At 56.7% G+C, this 14,552-nt stretch overlaps 1 protein-coding gene across 1 annotated transcript; it reads left to right on the top strand.

The window, feature by feature from the left end:
• Positions 1–1,971: 1,971 nt before the first annotated feature.
• SHOX (SHOX homeobox) lies at positions 1,972–11,116 on the top strand. Its single transcript, XM_077146212.1, has 5 exons — positions 1,972–2,239; positions 5,237–5,445; positions 9,225–9,282; positions 9,443–9,531; positions 10,871–11,116. Exons 1-5 carry the CDS (start codon positions 1,972–1,974, stop codon positions 11,114–11,116), a joined length of 870 nt encoding a protein of 289 aa, XP_077002327.1.
• Positions 11,117–14,552: the final 3,436 nt, after the last annotated feature.

Below are 14,552 nucleotides of genomic sequence, written 5' to 3'. Positions count from 1 at the left end.
GGCCGCCGGCGTTCCCAGCTCGCCGACTGGCGAGGCCGGCGCATGCATAATGCATGAGGGGTTATTTGTAATTCTGTGTGATATCGGTGCGCCTCGGCTTTGATTAGAGGGCCGCAGTGACAAAGTCCTGTTTGTTAAGTTGGAGGGCTCCTTAGCCTTCCGCGTTTGACGGCTGCTCCAAATCTCCAGCTCTGGGGTTGAGGGGCCCAGGAGCGCGCGGAGAGGTGCCCGACGCTGGGGCAGCGTTCCCGGGAGGAGAGAGAGGGCTAAGGGGGAAGCAAAGGAGGAAGGCAGGCAGAGGGGAAGAAAAGGAACAAGGAAGGAGGGGAAGAAAGGAGAGAGAGAGAAGGAAGGGGGAGAAGGAAAGGAGGGAGGAAGGAGAAAGAGGGAAGGGAGGAAGAAAAAGCAAGTAGGAAAGAAGGAGGGAAGAAAGGAAGGAACCAAGAAGGAAGAGAGGAAAGGAGGGGGGGAAGAGTAGATCTGTTTTTCCAACTCCTCTCTGCTACCCCCTCGCTGACGTGCCACCTCCTGCCGGGATGCGGCACCCCGCGTGAACCCCGCAGATGGTGACGGCCTGCGGCCCCACGGATCCCAAAGAAATGGCTCACTTTCCTTCCCGCTTAAGGAAATTACTGACCGGCTCCCGCCTGCGCCCGCGCTGGGCAAAAGGCTCGCTGGGAGGGTGGACCCGATAGCGGGGTTAGATTCTGCTTCAGAGGCAGAGCTGACTTCAGAAAATGCAAAACAAACTCCTCCAAGAAACACAGAATCCGTCCCATCCCGGGAAAAGCCCCAGACTCCAGAAAAGGGTGGGGGAATGTTCCAGGAAAAAAAAAGGAAAGGGGAGGGTGGGGAGTCAACTTTATTTGCATATGGAATTTTGCAGCGAAGAATGACATATTTGCTTTCCAAGGTCTTAAGATGAATTTCATGTTGCAACTGAGAAAAGCGGTTAACCCTTCGCACGTGGTGGTGGGAAGGGGAGATGGAGCTGATGGGGAAAACCGTGGCAAAAACCCCAATAAAAATTTCCCTAAGCAAACATCCTAGACACAGGAAGACAGCTCGGCTTTAAAGAAGGTGGCGTGTGTCCGGCAGTGAGGAATCTGACGCGTGCCAAAAGGAACAATGTTTACAAACCGAGTCTCCTTGTTTCCGCGCGTCTGATCCAGAGGCCCAGGGCGCAGCGGGCAGCTTCCTGGGCCTCCGCGGTGCCCGCCGCTCCGAGGTCTGCGGGCCGAGCTCCACCTTCCAGGCCGAATAGATGGCAGTCAGCGTACAGGGGCGTGGACCTCGGACGCTTTCCATCACTTTCGGGAATGCTCGATCTTGTCGTACAGCTCGCGATCCAACCGCATCTCCAACTTGGAATCAATGCTCTTTCTTCACGGCGCAGTCACCTCCGACCCGGGCCCCTCGGTATCTCCGCGCTGCTCCGCTCCGAAATACCCTGAAAAGGCACGTTCTGTGTGCCGGGCAGTGTGCTCGCTCCGCCGGCCAGCAAGGACCTCCCCACAATCCATCAACTCCTCCTCGAGTTTCCTTTCTGCCACCCATTGATAGAATTGCAGATACCTGTTTGGGGCGCTGGCGCCTGCGCTCGCTAGCGCGCGCGCTCTCTCCCCCACTCTCCAAAAATTTGATCTTCGCCTCTCCGCACCAAGGTGCTCAGATGCCAAAGAGTGATGAAATGAAAAGAAAGCCAATTGCCGGGCTGGAGGTGGGGGAGAGAGAGCGCCTCGGCGTGCACCCGCCGCCGAGCCTGGAGCGGTAATTGCTGCAGACAGGGAAGTTGGGGGCTGGGCAGAGGTAGCCATGTATAAATACTGTGATCTCAAATTGAAAGGCACAAATAACAGCAGGCAGGACCTACCCCTATAAGGACCTCTCCGCGCCGGGAGGCGTGCGGACACAGCCCGGCTCCCAGCCAGCCCTGCCCAGCTCCGCGGACCCCCGCAGCCCAGGGAAGCCATGGAGGAACTCACGGCTTTTGTATCCAAATCTTTTGACCAGAAAAGCAAGGACAGCAGCGGAGGCGGCGGCGGCAAGAAAGATTCCATCACGTACCGGGAAGTTTTGGAGAGTGGACTGGCGCGCTCCCGCGAGCTTGGGACCTCGGAATCCAGCCTCCAGGACATTACGGAGGCCAGCGGCCACTGTCCTGTGCATCTATTCAAGGACCACGTGGACGGTGACAAGGACAAACTGAAGGAGTTCGGCACGGGTAGGGCTGCGGAAGGTAAGCTAGCGGCTCGCCGGCACCGGGCCCCCGGGGGCGGGCGCGCCTCCTCGCTCCGCGCGCGCGGAGAGGCCTCCGGCGCCGCCGCTCACTCCCAATTCCACCCCGAACTCTATTCTCTTAGAGCCGCCGCCCGGGTGGCTGTGTTTTAAACCCGAGAAATACCGCAGGGCAGCCTGGGTGTCTTTTTGTCTTTTAAAATATATATCTATTTCTTTCAATGCGCACAGAGGAGCGATCCATACACATTTCTCTCTGGGCCCATGGCCTGCGGGCTCCTCGAGCTAGAAACAGGCACATCTGGGCACGCGCGGGCCCGGTGGTCCGGGAAAGGCACTCGCCGAGTCCCGTCTTTCCCTTCTGCTTCCTCTTATGGAAAACTTTCCCCTGGGGGCCTCCAGGCTTGATCTTGGGTGACGCGAATCTGTAAATTAAAACCGCTCCCGTGACCGCAGGTGGCCTGGGCTGGGCGCTGGCGACAGCAGGATCTGGCCGTGGCCTGATGGGCCCCGCGGAGCTCGTGTACACCGGGTCCCGGCCACCCCACCCTAGGCTGTCAGCGCGGGGCCGATCCCGCTGCGCGAAGTCGCGTCTGTGCGCGCTCGCCGCGGCGGGTGCTGCGGCTGGGCCCGAAACTCCCGCTTGTTCCGCCGGAAAAAGGCCCGCTTAGGAGGGTTTTCCGAGCTGAGTAGCTGGCGCCCCAGCCTCAGATCCCGGTACCAACAGATTGGCTGCAATAAATCAGGGGAACAAGACAGGCTAGATTTCTGAAAGACACAGTTTGAAAACACACCATTTATCTATATTTTTCATGGCGAAGAGAAAATCCAGAGGCCAGTCATTTTGCTCCCCCCCTTTTTTTTTTCAGAGAGGAGGGGTCCGGGTGATCTCCCCAGGAAGGGTCCTTCACCAGAAAGCACGACCCTGTCCTTAGGATCTGGGTGGCAGAGCTCTGGGGCAGTTGTCCAGCAGCCAGGCCAGAGACATAGACCTGTCCAAGCAGAGAGCTGGGGGTGATAGAAATGAGCCACCCCCTGCACCTTCTGATAGTCCAAGCACTCTGTGTCCAGCCTGCCTTACGTAAGATGCCATTAGATCTTACAGGGGTTTGGTCCACTGGCAGCTGTTTCCATGCACCTGGTTCCATAATTCATACAAAAAGCGTTTTCCTTAATGGGAAGCAGGTTGTGCTGTGGCCTCCAGCCAGTGGCCTAATACTGATCAGAGAGGGGTACAGGACCCGGCGACTGACCACTCCTGACCACTGCCCTTGTCCTTCCTCGGTGCCCCTCCCGTGTCTGCCTTCTCAAGCCCTGACAGTGCAAGCCCTGGGATCCAGGGCCCTGGCGCAGAAAGCAAAGCTCCACTAGGGCCCTCAAGAAGTGAGACAGCGCCTAGGAGGGAGGAGGACAGAAACATAGGGAAGTGGGCTTCCCTACCCCCACCAGAGGTGGGAGAGTGGAGACCCGGACTGGCATTTGCAGGGTGGAAGTCAAGGGGGAGCAGGGACGCTTTCCGGGAGAAACCCAGTTTTCTGGAGGCCTGGGCAGCTGTCCCGTGCATCCACTGGGGTACCCAAGTCTGCAAGTTTTGCAGGATTGCCATTAGATCTTAAGCATTTTGGAAACGATTTCCCAGCTGGGTCGAATCCTCAGATTTAGAGAAGTGAAGATGGGAGCAATTGCTGAGGCTAGCCTCTAAGAAAGGATTTGCTATGGGGAAGAACTAAGATGTTCTCTGAAATGTATTCCTTCCAGGAAGTGAAAGAGAATTTAAAGTCCGAGTTGGGGTCAAGTGCCCAAGAGTCAGAAGCCTTGGGGTGGGGTGAGGGGACTTTCGAGGAGGCTCGTGTCCTTAGGGACAGTGGTGGGGTGTGGAGTTCCAGGAATTGCCCCCTTTCCCCATGGACGCTTTGGGTCTTTGCCCCTCGCAACCACTTTGAGACTGCTTTTGGAGCTGAGTGACTCCCCAGGCCCCAGTAGAGGGTCTCTGGAGTGGAGATTCCTGGGGACTTGGGAGGAAACCAAGTGACAGGGCATCCCCCAACTCAGATGAGGCCACAGAGGTGCTCTTTGCTTGAGCACCTCCTTGATTCGGGGAGAAAAAGGAGCTGCAAAGGAAAAACACCAGGGTGAAGGAGACGCGGCTTCCACCCAACACCCCTCAGGCTGCTGAAGGCGGGCGCATTTCATTTAAATCCCGAGCGTGGGGAGGGTCTACCCTGCGTCGGGAGGATTCTGAGAGCCAGACTCACCTAAATGCGGACCCCAGCCCCTTCTCCCACCGCCCAGCAAAGGTAGAGGAACTCAAAGTATTTGGACGCAAGAAAGGGCCATTCTCGGAGGCAGGGGCTGTGCCTGAAGGTGTGCGCACGTGTGGAAGAGAGCGACTGAGGGGAAAGTCGAGAGACCCTCTCGGAGGCTCGCACGCGGCCGGCGCGGCCCTGCCCTGCCAGTCCTGCACCTCGCCCCAGCGGCTCTGCCCCGGCCCCGACCCCCGGCCCGGCCTGCGCACCTCTCCCGGCCAGGCCCCCCACGCCGCGCTCCGCAGGAACCCGGCACTTGGGCAATTCTTCCTAAGCTGTTTTTGACTTAAAAACTAACATTTAACGCCAACTCCCCCCTCCCCCCAAAAAAGGTTAGGCTGTGTCAACACACTTGAAGTGGATAATTGAGGAAACTACTGGGAGGTTAGGCCAAGAATCACCGCGCCGGCGGGGCCCGGGTTAGTGCGAAAGGAGCGAGTCTTCCCTTCGGGTTTGTTTTATCGACTGGACGCCACGCTTGCGTCAGGGCGCATTCGTTTCCAAGGCCCCGTCCCTCGCGTGCAGGCGCTTAGATGTTCGAGGCATCGCGCTAACCGGTCACCCGAGGTGACCTTTCTCGAGGGCAGGACCCGCGGGGCGCGGGGGAGGCGGGAGGCGGCCGGAGGGAGTCGGGGCTCCCCCCGGGCGCGCGCCCCGCGGTCTCAGCGGCCTGCTGCCCGCTCGTCCCGCAGGAATCTACGAGTGCAAGGAGAAGCGCGACGACGTGAAGTCGGAGGATGAGGATGGGCAGACCAAGCTGAAGCAGCGGCGGAGCCGCACCAATTTCACTCTGGAGCAGCTCAATGAGCTGGAGCGGTTGTTCGACGAGACGCACTACCCCGACGCCTTCATGCGGGAGGAGCTCAGCCAGCGCCTGGGGCTCTCCGAGGCCCGCGTGCAGGTAGGAACGCGGGCCCCGCCCCGCCACCCCGGCGTGCTGCGGGCCCAGCGCGTGCGCCCTGGGCGCAGGCCACAGTCCCTTTCCGGGCAGGCGGCACGTCCTTGCCGAGCGCGGCCTTTCCGAGGCGCCCCTGGGGCTTCTCGGATGCGCGAACCTCTCGCCAGGGCAAGTCCTCCGCGCCTCGACCTCGGTTTGTCGGGGATGGGGTTCTCACCTTCCCCCTTTCGTGCATCCAGGACTTCTCTTTCCTTCTCTCTCTCCCCTCCCCACCCCAACTCAGTCGTCCCCTCCTCCCCAGCCCCCTCCCACTCCAGGGAGAGGGAGAGGCGGGGACGGCGAGCAGAGGGGGCGTCTCCACACACTGCGCTTTTGAGGAACCGCGGCTCCTGCCCGCGCGGGACCGGATTAGCCTGGGTGCTGGGGGCGCACCGACCGCCCCAGCTGATGCGCCGGGCAGCCCATGGGCTCCTGGCTCCCATCTGGTCAACCACTGTTTGCCGGGTGCTGGGTGTGCGCCGAAGGAGGCGCGCGGGCAGGGCTCTCCCCGGCCTTGCAAACATTAAATTAAATCTATTAATGTATTGCTGGTGGGGGGAGAGAAAGGCTCGCTGCAAAGTCGCTTCCTACGGGTTCGGGGCGGAACCGGCGCTGGGGCCTGCGAGTCCAACTCAGCCTGCTCTCGAGCTCCTCTTGGTTCTGACGGGACCAGCAGGGCCCGGGAGAGAAGGCCGGGGGGCGGGGGGACAGGATCCGGGCCCGGGCCTGGATCTAAGTAAGTGAAATGAACATTAGCAACCAGCGAAGGGACCGTTGAAAAGCAAAGCACATTGAAGGAGAGGATGCGTGGGGGTTATTTGGCCAGCAACCTCAAACACGAATTTCCCTTAATTTTACTTATGAAACGAAAATGCAAACGGATTTGATTTGGTAGGCGGCATTGTCCCAAATGTTGAATTTTTAAAAAGAAAAATGTATATAAATATACATATATATATATATTAGCTCTCCACCCGCCTTTCTATGTCTCCATGTCGCCGCGGTCAAAGGCCTTCTAAGATGAAATAACTCCCCCGGGAGTGGCCGCGGCGCTTCCCAGGCCCTCCCAGCGTAGACCCAGCAGGGAGAACCTGTCCTGCCGGCCGTCTGCCGGGAAGCGTCCTTTGCAGCATCTGCGGCCGCAGCGAGGGGAGGCGGCTGGCTGCTCTTCTCAGGAAGACAGATTGGAATGCCCCATATAAATTAATGAAGAGATTAAACTTTTGCTGAAGGGGACATCAACTTTTATGTCATCTCGCAATGTCTTAATACTTGGGCTCTGTAATATCTCCCCAGCCTTGATGTACTGTTTCTATAAAAATAAATTACTTGTAATTTAATTCTGCACTATTTCTTTCAGTAGTCTATTACTGAGTAGCACCTTAGCAGGAGATTCCGAGTTGCAGAAAATTGGTTCTTGGGTGCCTGCAAATCTTGAAAAGGCCCTAAAATAAAAAGAAAGGGTGAGGGGGGGGGGTGCGGGTAGGAGAAAAGTGAGTGGCTATTGATCCAGAGGTGAATTAAAAATTAACGACTGTAAATAATAATAAAAATAAACATGGGAATATAAGGGAAATAATTTCCTATTGGCCATAGGGGAAAAAAATCACGTAATAAAGAAGAGAAGGCAGAAAATGCTCATAAAAATCAATTAGTTAAAATCCGTTCCTGGGATGGAACCGAAGGGGGGTTGGGGAGAAAGAAAATGAAAGGGGGGGATGAGCTATATTTTAATACCATCTGAATTGTTTAGAAAGCTTTGTCGGTACAGCCTGTCCCTCGTTGCTAAAGGATATAGTTTCAATTTAGTGTGGAAATTTGCTGTAAATAAATTGAGGCGCCTATGGAAGCCGTTCCTTATTAACCTTTTATTTTTGTGTTGTACTGGAAGCTCATATCACCCAGCTGTCAGGGTTATAATTGAAAGTTATGAGACTACGGTGAGGGGCAGGCAGTAATTTAATTACAACAAATATCTTTGGGTTTATGGCGCAGAGCTAAATTAAATGTCATTATTCACTGTCTGTAATGGAAATCAAAAGGAAATCAGATTAGAGCATTTGTGAAAGAAATCACTGAGTGATCCTTAATGAAGAAATAACTGTCTAAACCAGTGTACTACGCTTTACTTAGCATATTCAGGACTAATTGGAATTGATCGTGAATCACCCCAAGATTGATTTATTATCGCTTAACGCAGCGGCTAATTCATCACTTTTATTCTTCATAATCTTATTTCCACCCGACCCCCCACCCCTCGCTGGAAGGGAAAGTGAGCTTCGCTTTCCAGATTTAAATAAGCTCCTGGTTTTGAAAAATGCTCTTTCGGGGGCAGGATTTGCCCTCTCTGGCTTCCGTCTCCCGAAGTCTGGATACCGGGCCCCCAGGCAGAGCGCGCAGTGGTCAGCTCCAAAAGGGATTCCGTACCACGGGCGTAATTTATGCTCGGGGTTTGGAAATGGCGTTATGATTTTTGAAATTCGACTCAAGGGGAGGAAAACATATTTTTGGAAGTACTGTTCAGGGGAACACGATAAAAGTTTTCCAGCTCCCTGCCGCCTGATGGGACGAGCTCTCGAATGTTCTGGAAAGTCTTTCCAACAGGCGGGCGGTGGCTCAGCAGTGGACATTATGCCCAGGAAGGGAGCGGCCTGACAACCGCGGGGGAAGGAGAAGTTCACGTTTCGTTTCCTAAGCTCCCAGCGGTTTCCAACCTCCAGGAGTCTGCACCCCGGGGGTGGGGAGGGAAAGCAGCACCCGCTAGGCGCACGGAGAAGGGCGTACACCTTGGATGCTTCGTGCCCCCAGAAAATCCAGGAGATTCCGGGGTGGCTCATAGCCGTGGAAGCTTTTCTTTATATCAGTCAATAAACCACCCCACCCCCACGTCCCATGGAGCAGTTGAGGTAGCCTGGAGGGACAGCTAATGGGCATGGATGGGGCAATCACGGGGGCGAAGGGGGCTTCAGACTTCGTCAGTGTCACTGTGCCTGGAGGAGGGGGGGCGGTGGGCTACCGGAGCAGGGGGCTTTGGAGCCCACTTGTTTATGTCAGGACAGGACTGTGGGAAGACTGGGCGAGGGTCGCAGCGCCCCTCTGCGCCCATCCTCTTGAGACGAGGCCCCAAGAACCAGAATCTTCAGGCAAAGCCGTCGCAGCCCAAAGCGCGCTTTATTGGGGATCCCCCACCATTCTTCCTCACGGTTGTCCAGGGGTATTGTAACGTTTCCGGAGCCTCCCAGGGCTTCCAAGGAGGACTGAGCATTCTGGAGCAGGCGCTGGAGGCAGGACGCTCCGACCTTGAATTGGGGGTGGGGGAGGGGGAGAAGGCAGATTTGAACTCATTTACCTCCCTCTGCGCCCCGCTCCCGAGTTGCTAAAATATGAAGGTGCAAGGTCAGGACTCCCCAGGGGTGGTCCCAGGTGGGCGTGGTGGGACGCCCACACGAAGCGCTGGAAACTTCGCCAGCCCACCCTGCCATTCCAACACCCACTTCTTCAGTTTGAATCTATAGGTGTCGGTGCTCACATTTCACTTGGCGGGGGAGCAGCAGGGGCGGGGGGGGGGCGCGAAATGGGTTTAACAATTGCCAGCCCTAGACAGCCGGCTACCGCGGGATGGGGGGCTGGTTGTGGGGTGCGGGGTGTCTGCAGGCCGGGTCTCCCCGGCTTCCGCGCGCCTGAGGAAGCTCCAGGGACGCTGCCGGTTCACCGTGCTGTGCGTGTGTCTGCTGTGTCCCCAGGTGTGGTTCCAGAACCGCAGAGCCAAGTGCCGCAAGCAGGAGAACCAGATGCACAAAGGTGGGTGGCTTGGGACAGGACGCAGGGGGCAGGGGACAGGGCGCAGGGAGTAGGGCGCAGGGGCAGGGCTCAGGGGACAGGGCGCACGGCGCGGGGCGCAGGCCGCGGAGGTGCCGGGAGCCCGGAGGACGGCGCTCACCACCTTTGTCTTCTCTTGCAGGCGTCATTCTGGGCACCGCCAGCCACCTGGATGCCTGCAGGGTGGCCCCGTATGTGAACATGGGCGCTCTGCGCATGCCTTTCCAACAGGTAGCTCGTTTTTCTTCCTTCTGGACGGCCTCGCTCGCCCTTCCTCCCCGGCTCCTCCCACGCCCCGGACTTCTTGGCTCGCCCGGGGAAGAAAAGAGGCCGCTTTTACAAGGCGCATTTATAGGCGCGTTGGCACGTATTAAAATCACTCTGTAAAACTCCAAAAGTCACCTGTGGGAGGGTGGGAGCACAAACCCAAACAAAACCTTACAAAAATCAGAGGGAAAAATATTCCACCCACCCAAGAACTAACCACCGGGCAGCCGCCTGGAACCTGGAAGGGACCCCACTTTTAGGAAGGCCGGAACCGACGCCTTGGTGGTGCCGGAGGGCCTTGGAAGGGGGGCGCTGAGCAGGCCCTAAGCTTGGGTCTCTTCCCACATCACCAGCTCGCAGCCTGCAGCCCAGCCCGGAGCAGAGTCCCAGGACTGGGAAGACAGCGGTGGAGCCCAAATGTTGGGGGTGGGGGTGGGGCAACACTGGTGGTGGTGGGGGGGCAAGAGGTGCGGGGCTCCAGGCGCCAGGACCCGGGGCCGGCGCCAGGACACAGAGCTCGGTGGCCTGCACTGGGCGGGCGCCGCCTGGGCCACCGCAGGCAGCTGTTTTGCCCAGAGGGCTAGGTCTGGGTTTATATTTGGACCGGATTGCGCGTGTTTGCTGAGGGGCGGGGGTCTGGTGGGCCTGGCCCGCGCCTTGGCGGGTTGGCGAGGTGTGGGAGCGAGTAAATAGATACCTGGGAAATAGAGGCGTGAGCCGCGTGGGTTTAGGGGAGGCTGCAGCTAGGAAGGGGCGGCCCAGCCGCTGGTGCTGGAGGAAGAGCCCCCGCCGCCCCCCCCCCCCCACTTCCCCAGCCCTCCTAAAGTCCATCTTCAGACTCTGGGGACGCCGTGCCCCTTGCAGCGCCCCCTTCCCAGGGGCGGGAATCGGTGAGGCAGGGGCAGCTTTCCATGCGCTGCCCCGACGTGGCGTCCGCCACCGGGCTGGGTAGAAATTCAGTGGCCAGAGCGCGCGGACATGGGTGTTCGCGTGGCAGAATCCCTGGCGAGAGGCCGGAGTTCAGACTCTCCAGCGGGTCACTCGTCAAAGGGCCCATCAGAAGGAAATCAGGGCTCCTCTGAGGCCCGCCACTGTTAGCGCGAGGATGTAGGGGGAGGGGTGGCGCCGGGGCACTGGGCGCGGCCAGAGACGTGACGGAAGCTGGTGTCCCTGGAGCAGAGGAGAGGGGAGGGGGTGGGGCGCCAGCGGAGTGGGGAGGAGGAGGGGAGGTAGGGCCTCGGGATAGGAAAGGGCGCGCCCAGCCGGCCCCCACTCCTAACCAGGCCTGGTCTGCTCCCCACAGGTCCAGGCGCAGCTGCAGCTGGAAGGCGTGGCCCACGCGCATCCTCACCTTCACCCGCACCTGGCGGCGCACGCGCCCTACTTGATGTTCCCGCCGCCGCCCTTCGGGCTGCCCATCGCCTCGCTGGCGGAATCGGCCTCTGCCGCCGCGGTGGTGGCAGCCGCGGCCAAAAGCAGTAGCAAAAACTCCAGCATCGCGGACCTGCGGCTGAAGGCGCGCAAGCACGCCGAGGCCCTCGGGCTCTGACCCGCCGCCCCTCCTGCGCCCCGGCCCCGGTCCCCGCGCCCCGTCGCCCGCGCTGCATCCTGCACACGACCCCCCCCCCCACTCCGAGCCCCCCCGACGGACTCCCGGGAGCGAGCGCGCAGGCCCTGGCGCAGTGGCGTCCGCACCGCCGGCAGCCCGGGTCCGCGCGCCGCCGGCCGGGGGAGCGGCTTCCAGGGACCGCTTGAGCCCGACCCACCAGGCCTTCCCAGATATCCGGCGGAGGCGCGCGCCGGTGGCCGGTGGGCCGTCCAACCCACCCCGGACGACGTTTGCTCCGCGGCGCGCGCTGGGCCTCGGACTCGCGTGGAAGGGACCCTCGCGGCATGGCGCCGCCCTCTGCCGTCGGTGTGACCACCGTGCGCCTGTGGCTAAGTACACACGCGTTCTGAAGACAAATAAGTGTGTCAGCACCAGGCCCTCGGGGCGCGCCTCCGTTCCAGATGGCAGTATATTTATTCCACCGCCAGGAACTGTTCCCCGTGCGAGGAGCTGCCGGACTGGTGTGGATTTCAAGGGGGAATCTCGGATGGATGGGTCAGGGGCTGGGCTGCCTCCCCACCCCGTCTCCAAAGGAGCAATAATGGATCGCGCCTCGCTGGTGCCGAGGGAAGGGCGCGGGAAAGAAAACCCGAATTTCGGAATGGGGACCTCCTGCGGACCTGCCTCCACGGGCTCGCTGTCCGTGCAAACGTCTGGCCCCCAAAGCGCCGGAGCGAGTTGAGGTTCGCCGTGCCACAGAACGGGCGACTTGATAAATTTCCCCATCTTCGGTTCCCGAGTTGACATTTTTGCTGTCTTACTGAATTCAGAGGCAAATAACTTTCATAAAAAGGTGGATGCGCGGTTTTAAGGTATAATACTGATGCAGCATTAACTTTTAGTGAAATGCAATTAAGAGCAGTTCAAGTGCAATACTGTAAATATGATAGATTTTAAAAAATAATAGCCGTACACTCTTGGTCCATGGGCGCCGGACACGCGAGGGCTTTAGCTCGTCTTCCGGCCTCGGGGCTGGCGTTTGCGGTCACTTTGACAGTGTTGGGAGAGTGCCCTGGAAATGGTTAAAGTGAGATTTGTCGCATGAAAAGTGGGCCCCAGAACGTGGGGTCAGAGCCCGTGCCTGCTTGGAAGAAGGAAAGGGGAGGCGGGAGAAACCCCTCCCGCAGCGACTCTTAAGAGGGTACTGGTTTGCAGCGGTAGGCAGTTCCAGGTTTCCTTTCTTTCTTTTTTTAATTTTTTTTTCCTTTTGATTTCCCCACTCGTGTAAGCACCAAATAGCGACTTGTCTTAGCAGCTGGCATGAAATGAGCAAGTCGCTGGAAAGGAGATAACCAAAGCATAAGGGTTCCAAAATTTGCACCTGAATTTTACGCACTGAGCGGTTGGGTTTCCGCGGGTGTGTGCAGCCGGGGTGGGGGTGGGGGTGGGGGTTGGGGGCGGTGCTGAGCTTGTCTTTATAGAGGAAGAGTCTGCCTTTTGGCCTTGGCCACCCAGGTCTCCCGCCCCCCACCCCGGGAAGCTTCTCCATAGGTCTCCCTGCCACGGGGCTACTGGGGTTCCACGGTTAACTCTTTTTACAGAAGCTGGTTTGATCTTTCCCAATTTGGCATCTGCAGTTTTTTTTTCTTCCTTACTTGATGTATTTCTTCAAGAGATTTCCCCTTAAATGTAAGGAACACTTTCTACGTTTTCACTGAGCTGACATGTAGATAAATGTGGACAGGTCTAATTTGTATCATCTGATACCTGTTATAAAAATCTAAAGGGCCCTTCAATATTTTTAGTTTGAAATTTTAGTAAGACTGAAAAGGCAGAGAGAGAGAGAGAGAGAGAGAGAGAGAGAGAGAGAGAGAGAGAGAGAGGAAGAGAGAGATATGAATAAAACAAGTCAGTATTTTTAAATCACTTGAAACTTTTTCTCTGACATTATTATAAATGGCAATATAGAGTTTAACTCTACACGTAATTTTTCTTTGAAACAGATGTGAATGAAAAAGAAGGCTCTATACATAATCTGGAATGTTCCTTTGAATGTAAGAAATGCATTTTGAAACATTGAGAACGGGCTGCATTCATGGCGATATTTAACACTTGGTAAAAGTTGGAAGTAAAATGTGTACATGTCATTTTTTTTCCCCCAAAAAGGTTTATAATTTCTACCTAAACATAGCCCTCTATCAGCACCCCTTTCCAAATGGAAAACTCACTGTCTGTAAGCTGAGAGACATGAAATCCAGTCTGCCAGAGCCTGACCTTGCAAAGTGGAGTGACCTGGTGCTGGCTAACCTCGGGGTGGGGTGGGGGGCTCAGACCAGCCCGAGGAAGCTCCCCCAAACTTCACATTTGTTTTAATCGACATGGAAAACCAGCCAGATGGAGCCCTAAAAAAATGAGGCCACCCCTACCCTGAACAAAACAAACCACACAGCCGGAGAAATGCATCGGTGGCTGTTGCTGCTGAAACAGACTCACTTTCAGCTTCTTTTCCAGCTAGGGTGAGGAGGTGACATCCTATCCAGGGGAGCCACAGGGCCTTAGATTGAGGGAAGGGTGTTTTCCTTTGAGCTCTTTTCCCATAAAGTTCAGGATGGAAGTCAGAGGGAATTTCCGCTGCAGTTGTCCCTTCTCACCATCTCAGCTCTTTTCCTCACCTCCTTTTCCTGTGAAGGTGTAAGGAAGGTCAGTGGATATGGACTAGCTCTTAAAGTGGGGGTGTGGCTCTAGGCTTACTGGGGAGTGGTCCGTCTGGCTTGCTGTGGGAAGGGCACACTTTTCTGTGGATGTAGGAAATTAAATTTGTGGGGCAGACATATTGACCCTTGCAAATGTGTTTGCTCAATATGAGATCCTTTCGGAAGCAATATGTGTGAGTTGCAAACAGCATTTCTGTGTACTTCCTGGCAAATTGAGACCTATCCCGTAGCAAGCAAATTGGAGAGGGATTGAATTCCAATACCATCGGTGTAGAGTATCTCGTGGTTAAACCTACATGGGACGCGACGTGTGTGTTAAAACAAATTGCTGGCTGAGCTGAAGGCTCGTTTCTCGCTGTGGATTTGGACGCGTTTATCCACGAGGTGCTACTCGCAGATGCCAAGATGGGTTAAGCCATTGAACACACTTTCTCTTTCTGAAAACTTGGCCAAAGAGTAAAATGGAGGGTGGGAAGTAACTGGCCTCACGAAAACTCTGATCTTATGGAGCTTTTAGTTGATTGATCCTCTTTTCCTTCTCTCACGTCGCTGGGAAAGATGGACAGGTAGTCTCATTCCGTGAAGACACCCTTTGCTGGGTTACATCTCCTAGTTGTCGGACTCATGCATCCTTTGAATAGTTCTGCCGCCCACAATTGCTAAGGTTTATAAACATGTAGCTGCTTGAAGGGATAGAAGGGGATTTTATCATCAGTTCTGGG

The sequence above is a fragment of the Tamandua tetradactyla genome, chromosome X, assembly GCF_023851605.1.
Source record: "Tamandua tetradactyla isolate mTamTet1 chromosome X, mTamTet1.pri, whole genome shotgun sequence".
Classification (NCBI taxonomy): domain Eukaryota; kingdom Metazoa; phylum Chordata; class Mammalia; order Pilosa; family Myrmecophagidae; genus Tamandua; species Tamandua tetradactyla.
The sequence above is the reverse complement of the archived record's forward strand: the minus strand, read 5'-3'. Positions and strand labels throughout refer to the sequence as shown.

Excerpts from the sequence above, each read along its gene's own strand:
- SHOX (XM_077146212.1), top strand. The coding sequence starts at position 1,972 with ATGGAGGAACTCACGGCTTTTGTATCCAAATCTTTTGACCAGAAAAGC. Across the intron at positions 2,240-5,236 it reads CACGGGTAGGGCTGCGGAAG|GAATCTACGAGTGCAAGGAG; the intron begins GTAAGCTAGCGG and ends CTCGTCCCGCAG. Across the intron at positions 5,446-9,224 it reads TCTCCGAGGCCCGCGTGCAG|GTGTGGTTCCAGAACCGCAG; the intron begins GTAGGAACGCGG and ends CTGTGTCCCCAG.